The sequence below is a fragment of the Pseudomyrmex gracilis genome, unplaced genomic scaffold, assembly GCF_002006095.1.
Source record: "Pseudomyrmex gracilis isolate BER0280 unplaced genomic scaffold, ASM200609v1 scaffold_271, whole genome shotgun sequence".
Lineage (NCBI taxonomy): Eukaryota > Metazoa > Arthropoda > Insecta > Hymenoptera > Formicidae > Pseudomyrmex > Pseudomyrmex gracilis.
Window position 1 is genome coordinate 156,804 of NW_018020855.1, and position 9,779 is coordinate 166,582.

A 9,779-nucleotide genomic window follows, 5' to 3' on the forward strand; every position below is an offset into this window, starting at 1 on the left:
TTGAGATGAAAATAATCGTTAATTTATATACTTGTACATAAAATATGTAGATATTTCTTGTTGAATATAATGTGTATTAAAAAAAAAAAAAAAAACTAAACAAATACAATCCCTTCTTTTTTTCTCGTCAAACAAATCCGTTAATTATTAGTTACGTTCATTTTACTTTTGTTTTTTTTTTTTTCAAATATAATATGTCAAAAATATCTAAATATATCAAATTATATATCAAATTGTTGTTAAAATATCTAAATATATCAAAAATATCTTTTTCAGCGAGATAATAAAACTGCAACAAAACTTTTTGATTATAAGACGAAGAATTTCACGTGTACGGAATGCGAACAATTAATATTGATTTAATCAAAAAAAATAAATAAATGCATTTTATACTTTCTTTTCCCAAAATAAATTAATTACACATTCACGCTTATTCTTTTTTTTGGAGGCTTTATTTTTATTCTCAGTTAAAAAGTTGTTTTATAAATTATGTATAAATAACGTACAATACATATATACATATATATGTATATATCTATTTATATTTTTATCGATTTATATAAATTATTCGTGTATCTTTCTAAATTTGATTTAAATTAATTATATAATCATATGTAATTTGTTAATTTATTTTCTCTCAAATTGCATATATTTCTCTACAACTATATTTATCTTTGTTAACAAGTAAAACGAATTATACGTTGTATTATAATCCTACACATGCACAATAATCGAACGTGTTACATGTATATCTTTTATATGTATATGCTAAAAAAAAAAAAAAACAATTTTTACGAATTTGGCGTCGGACGTTAAAAATTCAGAATCGTTTCTTTGATCATAATTGCGAACGTGTCGTTCGCTAAAGCTGGGGACGTACATTTGATTATCTTTCTCTCAACAGAGAGACTCGCATTGTTTCACGTAATAACACAGAATGTGTATAATATATATATTCTAAAGAAAATATAGTCTTGCTTATCGCGTGTTTTAACACTGTGATAAACGGCGCGATAAGCGAGAACAACGATTAATTATTATTTATTTACCTAATTTTTTTTTGTTTTTTTAATTTTTATCTTTGATTAGCGATATATCAGCCTGCTAATGTTTTTGCCGCATTAGATGCCGCTGATTTTACGTGACGTTTCACGTCGATTAGTTTTATTTCTAACAATCGTTAAACTAAACAGAGTCATTTTCGACGCCGCGCGAATTTTTACAGACAATGCGATACAATTGAACCAAGGAGAAGAGTATCTCACTTTACCATCGCTTTGATGTTCTTCGGAAGATTCGGTATGGAACCCTTGTTGGCGCTAGCGGCTGTGGGTCTCATGAAACTGTGACTCTTCGTCCCGGCTCGCGGTTGTATCAGTCTGCTCTTCGTGACGGCGGACGTCTTGCTGTCGCCGGATGTTGCTCGATTTCCTAAGATCGATTGCTGACCGATACTGCTGCCGCTGCTGCTGCTGCGCGAAGCGATCGGTCGGCCTCTTGTGGTCTTTGGCACGTCATGCGTCTAAATATTGACACACAAGATATATCTCGAAGAAAATCATTTTCTCAAAAAAAAAAAAAAAAAAAAAAAAANAANAANAAAAATTGTTAACGTCAGCCTACAAATGTATTCATTTGACTTAAATAAGGTTCTCTTGTTCCTTCCGATTTTTTTTATTTTTTATTAGAATTAGATTATATAACAAAATAAAACAGTGAAACCTCGTTTATCCGAAACGAATTCAGGCCCGATCGCTATTATACAAACCGATAGTTCGTATTGTACGAACCGATAGTTCGTATAAACAGAGATCGGGCCTCGGTTAGGTCCGAACCATCTTGTTCCCGCTGAACTATAATACTGGAAGAAATAATACTGGACTTTAAGAAGTAAAATTTAAATAAAAAAGAATATTTTATGAAAGTCAGTTAATTTCTTTTTACTCTTTAAAAGATGTGAGATTCGAAAGTTTTGACGAACACGATTCGAAAAAGTATTAACTTACATATTGATATACGCGACAAAATTTTAATTTGACATTGAGATTCATCTCTTCGAGAATTTTATTAATTCTGTGTTTTTATCCTTACCGATAATTATCGAGTACTAAAAGATTGCAAAACATTCAATCTATCAATATCGCGGTATGGAATAAGATTGCAGAAATAAAAAATTTAATGCAAACCAACTCTTTTTTTATAAACAATAAAAGTATATGTAAATATACGGTCAATCAGAGCCATTCGCTGGATGTTTTTTTGCGATGATATTCTTGTATATATGTGTATACACATATATACGTGTAAATCTTAGTTTTTTTATTGAGAATTTTCAATTCCCAAAATTTATATAGGATGCTAATTTTCCATCTCATGTATGAGAGACTCCGAATACCTCCATAATTAATTAATTTAAAAAAAAAACAAGAATTAAGGAAATGGCAATAACAATTATAATAATATATAATATAATAATATAATTAATTGATAAAAATAAAATAATATAATAATAATAATAATAATAATATATTATTGATATAATTAATTAATTTTATATTATAATTAATAATTGTACCCGAACACATCTGGTGTTAGCTTGTTATCGCCATTTCCTTAATCCTTCTTATTTAAATACTCAACAAGCTGAAAACGTAATAATTAATTTAAAAAACTTTTCTTTTTTTTATATTTTCTTTCTTTTAAAAATAAAAAAAAACTAAAAAAATTCAATTCAATAAAAAAAAAAGAATCATTTCCAAGTGATACCTCCGTTATCTTTCGGACGCTCCTCGCCGCTCCCGGTCCGACGCTACTTCCACTGCTGCTGCTTCTGCTTGCGGGTATTCTGCTAACGGAAGCTTGGCGTGGATTCGGCCGTCTCTTGTCGATCGTCGCGTCTTTCGGCGGCAACGGACTGCCGCTCTTTCTCAAATCTTTAGTGAGCGCGCGAATGGCCGAAGTGTAACTACGCAGGTGCGCGTGATTAGTAGCCAGATTTCGCACCGTGTTCACGGACGTCGCGCTGTTCAACGAGCTGCGCGAGCTACGAAGACTGCTTCTGGAACCCGAACGTTGCACCTCGCTCCTCAACGCAATTGCCGAATTGCTCGAACCTACTACGCTCGTCGGCCTCTTCAATTCCGTTTTCTTCGCCGCGGTTTCTCGCTTCACGCTCGCGCTGCGTTTCGGCAAAAAACTCGATTTTTCCGGCGCGTTGTTGTTCCTCGTCGTTTCCTTCTTCTCGAACACTTTGCCGCTCGACGACTTGAGCCTGTCAACAACGGACGATCGTCGACGATCGTTGTTCAGATCGTCGTCGTCGTCGTCGTCCATCGTCGCGCCGACGATGTTTCGCCGATGATGCCGCAACCCCGCGCCGTTGCTGTAAACGCCTGTTGTAAGCTCAGCCGGCGAGCATCGCGTCGACGAGTCGTGCGTATCCGTCTCGTAATTGCCCGAGGACGTTTCCTGACTCAGAGTTTCCGACACGAGGCTCTGAGTTTCTTCGAAACCCTCGTCGTTCAACTCCTGATCCCGGACTTTTCCAAACGACGGCGACGACGGAGTTACGTTTATGTCCGGGATGTATCTGTTGCTGCGAAACATCAACGAGTTTTGTCGCGCGACAACCGACTGATCGGTTTCGTCCGTCGATCGGACGCGCGCGATCTTCTTCTTCGCGTCGTTCTTCTTCGCGCCGTCGACGCGATTCGGATTCGCGAACTTATCGTTCTCGACAATATTCGTGACGGGCGCGTTGTTCGTTGGATGATCCTTTCGGTCCGTCACCTGATTCACCTGACTCGGCGGATTGCTGGTCACTCGGATCAGTTCTTTCACTTGACTCGGATCGATCATGCTTCGCGATTGTTCGCGACTGGTTACCGCGCGCTCGGTGAACACGGTGACGGGTTCGCGCGGTCGAGATTCCTGCATAACCGGACTCAGAACGGTGTTGGTCACCGCGATCACCGGTGGCGGTTGGCTGACCACCGGAAGCCGCGAGGTTCTGTGCTGCTGAGATGCTGCTGCGTTCGTTGCGCCCGAGACGGGAGACGTCTGATGCAGGAGACGTTGAAGATCCTCGCCGGAACGAGCGATCTCGGCGAGCGCGGCGTCGATGTCGCGCGACAACATCGACGAGGAACTGGTGTCACGTCGTTTCAGCTTGTCCTGCCAGACCCGCAGCATCGCGTCCTCGTCATCTTGCACGTGAACGTTAGTTCTTGAATCCTCGTTGTTGTTGTTCAGAATCAAAGTGCTCGGACGTTGCGCCGGTTTCTCGTCGTAGACCAACTCGGGACTCGAAGCGTCGGATTTTTCTTTATCGCCTTTGTCGGCGTCCTGGGTCTTCTTGTATCTGCGAGTACGCCGCGTAGCCGAGAATCTGTCGAAGTTACCTAGAGAACAATAAAAAACGTGTGCCGTTGCTCACATATGTAATAATATTGTTACTTCAACAGTTTTTAATAATTAAAAAAATAATTTTAAAAAATTAAGATTTGTAGGCAGATCTACCACCTCATTAAGACTCGAGGATGGAATTTTACATTTAAGAAGACTGCATTTTTTATAAAAAAAAAAAAAAACACCTCCATCAGCATAGCGTATTTATTTTATTTTACTATTTATATTTTTTCATATATTGTTAACACTGAAGATGACTCAAGTTAACCCTTTGCACTCGAGCGGCGCCGATTCGGCGCCCGGCCAATTTGAAGTGGCAACTCGAGCGGCGCCGATTCGGCGCCCGGCCGATTTGAAGTAGAAACTCGAGCGGCGTTGCTTATAAATGTCTTTAAAGCATTTGTAAAGTGTTCCCCGAATTTGACCGAAACCGTCTCGAGTTGCTGGTTAGCGCAAGCGAAAAAGGCCTCGAGTGCAAAGGGTTAAGAGTTGAAACGTTTGTTAATTGTAGTTGTAATTTGATAATTATATTATATATATATATATTTTTCCTAACACCCATTTATGCTCGTTTATGACCTTACTTGAATTTAGTACTTAACCTTTTCGCTCCGGGGATTTTTCCTTTAAAATCGACCTCGCATTTTAGCTGAAAAAGTTAATAATAACCTGCTACCCCCCCCCTTCAAAGTTAATTTTGAAGGTCAAAGAAGTAACCAGGATTTTTTTCAATTTTTTTCCTAAATTTAGCGCATTAAATTGACCTTATAAACATCTATTACGTTCGCTTTTCTTGCTGGTCCATATATGGACCAGTCCCGGAGCGAAAAGGTTAAAATTAAGATTCTTTCTCTCTATCTATCTTTTGGTAAAACAAAATTCAAGTTGTCTTAAAAAAAAAAAAAAAAATGTCTACCTGCGCCAAAATCAACAACACTGGAAGCGATCGGTTTTAAGATCGCAGTTTTCGTATCTCGATTCTGAAGAGAGCTGCTGCAACGTTCTCTCTTGCACGGTTCTTTCTCGACGGGTTTCACATCCCTCGGCGGGCTGAACAATCGTCTGGTTGCCGGCGGCGTTTCTATATTGTCCGAATCGATTTCAATTTTGTCGCTGATTCTTTCCTCGTCCGTGGTCTTTTTGCTGAGTTTGGAAAAACGTCGATTCGCAGGCGGTTGCGCACCCGCGTAAGGTTGTCGAAGATAGATCGTTAACTCATCTTGCTGGGTGCTCGAACTTAACGCGTCGCTGATCTTGCTCTTCTTTCTGTCTTCTTCTCTGATCGCCTGTAAGGTACGTATTGTGTTTTAAAAGTTTTTTTATAGCTCATTGAAAATTTCTAAGAAATATATATAAGGTGTGTATACGAGCTTGATCGCAGGATTTTTTGTGCGAACATCCGCAAGTATATATATATATATATATATATTTATATTTATATTTATATTTATATTTGTATTTGTATTTGTATTTGTATTTGTATTTATATTTATATTTATATTTATATTTATGTTTATGTTTATGTTTATGTTTATGTTTATGTTTATGTTTATGTTTATGTTTATGTTTATGTTTATGTTTATGTTTATGTTTATGTNTTATGTTTATGTTTATGTTTATGTTTATGTTTATGTTTATGTTTATGTTTATGTTTATGTTTATGTTTATGTTTATGTTTATGTTTATATTTATATTTGTATAAAATTATATATATATAAATTATATATATATATATATATATATATTTATTTATTTATTTATTTATTTGTGAACACGTATATATATTCATATATATATATACTTGCAGATGTCCGCACAAAAAATCCTGCGATCAAGCTCATATATACCTTATATATATTTTTCCTCCTTATATAAATTTATTTAAATTCAAATCAAAATGTAGTTTAGTTAAGATTTTTTGATGAGTTACAGTATTTTAGTGAATTAAATAGTGAATTATATATATATTTTTATGTATATAATTCACTATTTTATATATTATTTTATATATTTTATATATTATTTTATATATATATATATATAATTCCCATTTATATATTTCACCTTATATATATTTCTTAGTGTATTAAAATTTAAAAAAAAATTATCTTTACACAATAAAATTTATATAATTCAAAGTAAATTTAAATTATATAAAAAAGATTAAAAAAAAAACTGATATAAAAAAAGATATTTGTAATGTATAATTAAACCTGTAGCGGACTCGAAGCAAGAACGTTCTCCGAGCTGTGTCTCGATCTAAGTCTACGTATATAACGCGGATCAGTCTCTTCTGTGCTATTCGATACGTTTAAACTCGACTTTCGCCAAGGAGATTTATCCTGCGACGAGAGCGGTTGAGCTTCTGAAAAAGCAAAACAAAAGTTTGTTTAGTTCAGTTCTTTGCTCATAATCAATAAATATAAATAATGCAATATAAAAATATCGCTTTAACTCAGAGTCTAAATTGAAACAAAAAACAAAATAATTTGTTTAATATATTTTATAATCAATATTCATATTTTATATTATTTTATAATATTTTATATTATAAAATAATATATAATAATATATAATATTTTATATTATTATATATAATTGAAATACATATAATTCACGTACCTTCGATGGCTTCCATTGTGCGCATCACATCCGTTTTTTCGACGGACGGTCGCCAATCGTAAACCTCGGAAAATCCTTCGCGCGCGGAACGATCTTCCGTCAAGGTATTCATCGTGCAGCTTTTGCCTTCACTTTCTTCATACGAAACAGAGAAAAACAATCCATTTTCTCGGGGTTAACTTTTCATAAGAAAAATCTACAATAACATTAAAATCACACACACACACACACTTACCCGAATCTTCAAAGGACCTTCGATTTGCTTGATGCTTGAGTTGTTGCGCTTTTCTCTGAAGCTGCTCGCTCGTGTTGTTCTCTTTTTCGTTTTCCGACAACCACGCTTCGATGTTCTGCCGCCACGCTTTTCTAATTTTTTTATATAAACACAACATTACAAAAGTTTGAATTTCACAGTTCGCTGATAATTTTTATTTCGCAACGTTTCTTTGTTTGTTCATTAATTATTTTTACCCGGTTGATTTGGTTTCTTCCTCTTGCAAAAACGGTTTGCTCTCTGCTAGAGGAGACGGCGAGCTCGGTCGTTCCCTGTCTCCGGAAAAATCGGCGTTCAAAAGATCTCCTCTTCGCGACTGACCGCGAGCTCTTCGCGCCCATGATCGATCTTTGATGACATTCAAATAAAAAATTTCACTTTAAAACCGCGCCGTCCGTCGTTAATTGCAACAATAGGGTAAAAGACCCAATTACCGTCACCTGTCCAATTACTGTCACCCTAAGCTATTTTATTTAAAATATTAAATAAATCCTAAAAAAAGTTATGCACGAAAACAATCTAACATAGAATTTTAAGCAGGGACTTATTACCGGTATGATTTCAATACCGGTATTATACTAGAGATTGTATACCGTTACCGTTATAGTACCGAAACCGATATGTACCGAAAACCGTAATAAAATACCGGTATTATTTTGGTATTCCTACTAATAGTATTCTTAAAAATTAAATAAGTTAATTAAAGCAATTTTTGTTGCATAATTAATCTTCCTACCGCTTATTGGACTTATAGACCGACAAAATATAAAGACGCTTTTTTTATAAACCAATTGAAGCAGCTGTTTATTCATGCTTTCTTTTATTACGTAGCATGACTAATGTAAAGTGAAATTTTTAACAAATTTGAATATTGATAAATATGTCTATGTGTATTTTGTTACTGTTCTTAATTATATTAATTATTGTTACTGTTCTTGATTATATAAAAAAATAATAATAATTTAAATAATATTAAGTTTCTGTGCGGCAGTTTTTTATAAACATTATATTATTAAAAAGTGTTATCAACATAATGACAACACTTATAGTTTTAAGATATTACTTTTAAAAAATCACGAAAAAATTATCGGNAAAAAATTATCGGTAAATATAGGTAAATATGGGTAAATATACCGGTATTTCTGCATTTCGGTTTGCATAAGGGTTTTCATAGTATTACCCAAAAATATCGGTAAAATACCGGTATTTTGCATACCGGTATAAGTCCCTGATTTTAAGTGCAATTAATATAACAAAAAATCCAGCACTCAACATTCTCGTCTCATTTCTTTCATTTTTTAGGGGATGACAGTAATAGCTCTCGCATCGTTCTTTTTTTTAATTATTAAATTTATAAATAAAAATAGAGATTTTGAGAGGCGGTATTATTTTGTTTCCTTATATCAGAGACATCGAATAATACCAGATAAGAAGAAAAACACATGTTTTTGATAAATAAGTGGTAAAAACAATTCGCTAACGCCAGAGGTTTATTATTCAGGTGACGGTAATTGGGTCTTTTACCCTTTGTGACGAGAAAATGTTTGCGAGTACCTAAGCTTCCCCACGATTTTCTCTCCCGCGTGTTATCTTGACCGGACGTTCGCAAAAAGTCCATTAGATTCCCATCGTCGTCCTCGCAGGGCAATCTGTTTCTGCGCCGACGAAGTGTACCATTTGGTGTGATATCTGTCAAAATAAAAGGAAAGGAAATACACCGATCACATATAAGAAATTTGCTCAAACAAGCGTTGATATTTTTGATTTTATCATTTAAAATAAAATTGCAAAAGTATCTTAGCAACTGGATTTGTTTTAAATTATTGACGAATAAACATAAATTACGACGCGAATACCGGGCGAGTATGTGTCTTCTTTGGCAGATTGATCGGGTCCACCGGAGCACGATCCCAAACGACGTCGGATGCTGGGCGAACCGATGACGGACACGTCCTCGTCGGACGTGACGCCGCCGTTCTGCAATCTTCTCATCTGTACAAAAACATCGTCATAAAATTCATCCCGATCAAATCAACAATCCAAAAGTTCAAGATGCTTGCGAAACGCCGCTTGTGAAATTAATCTGTTTTTAGTCGAAAATATTGCAAATTTTAAAATTGATCAATTTATATTGGGTGCTAAACGGAGGAACTTACCTTGGGATTGATCTCACCGCGACTACAACTCCTCTGCGATAAACCGGTGTGAAGATCGAAGAGTCCGTAATCCATCAAGTTGGATTCCGATTCCGAACCCGGTGTTTCCGCTTGATTGCTCACTGCCCGGTAAAAAACTTTTTCATGTATAAAATTGTATACACATATTCGGTATATAAATTTGCATAATTAGATATAATAATTTTAATTTGTGTATATAAGTATATATGATTATATCGTCACTCCCTACGTATAATTACATAAGTGTGTCACATATGGGATTTTCAGTTTATTGCATAATGACACTTAGAAAGTCATGT

General features: G+C 35.1%; 1 protein-coding gene across 1 annotated transcript in view; it reads right to left on the reverse strand.

Annotated features, from left to right (window-relative positions):
• Positions 1–1,064: 1,064 nt before the first annotated feature.
• The window catches only part of LOC109859609, a 39,427-nt gene continuing 30,712 nt past the window's right edge, over positions 1,065–9,779 (reverse strand). Inside the window, exons 17-26 of the mRNA XM_020437997.1 lie at positions 9,460–9,581; positions 9,160–9,295; positions 8,858–8,992; positions 7,501–7,651; positions 7,265–7,395; positions 7,030–7,164; positions 6,621–6,772; positions 5,324–5,693; positions 2,767–4,400; positions 1,065–1,522 (exon numbers count right to left, since the gene is read on the reverse strand). Of these exons, the coding sequence (XP_020293586.1) occupies positions 1,262–1,522; positions 2,767–4,400; positions 5,324–5,693; positions 6,621–6,772; positions 7,030–7,164; positions 7,265–7,395; positions 7,501–7,651; positions 8,858–8,992; positions 9,160–9,295; positions 9,460–9,581 (3,227 nt within the window). The 3' untranslated portion in view covers positions 1,065–1,261. The remainder of the gene's footprint in view (positions 1,523–2,766; positions 4,401–5,323; positions 5,694–6,620; positions 6,773–7,029; positions 7,165–7,264; positions 7,396–7,500; positions 7,652–8,857; positions 8,993–9,159; positions 9,296–9,459; positions 9,582–9,779) is intronic.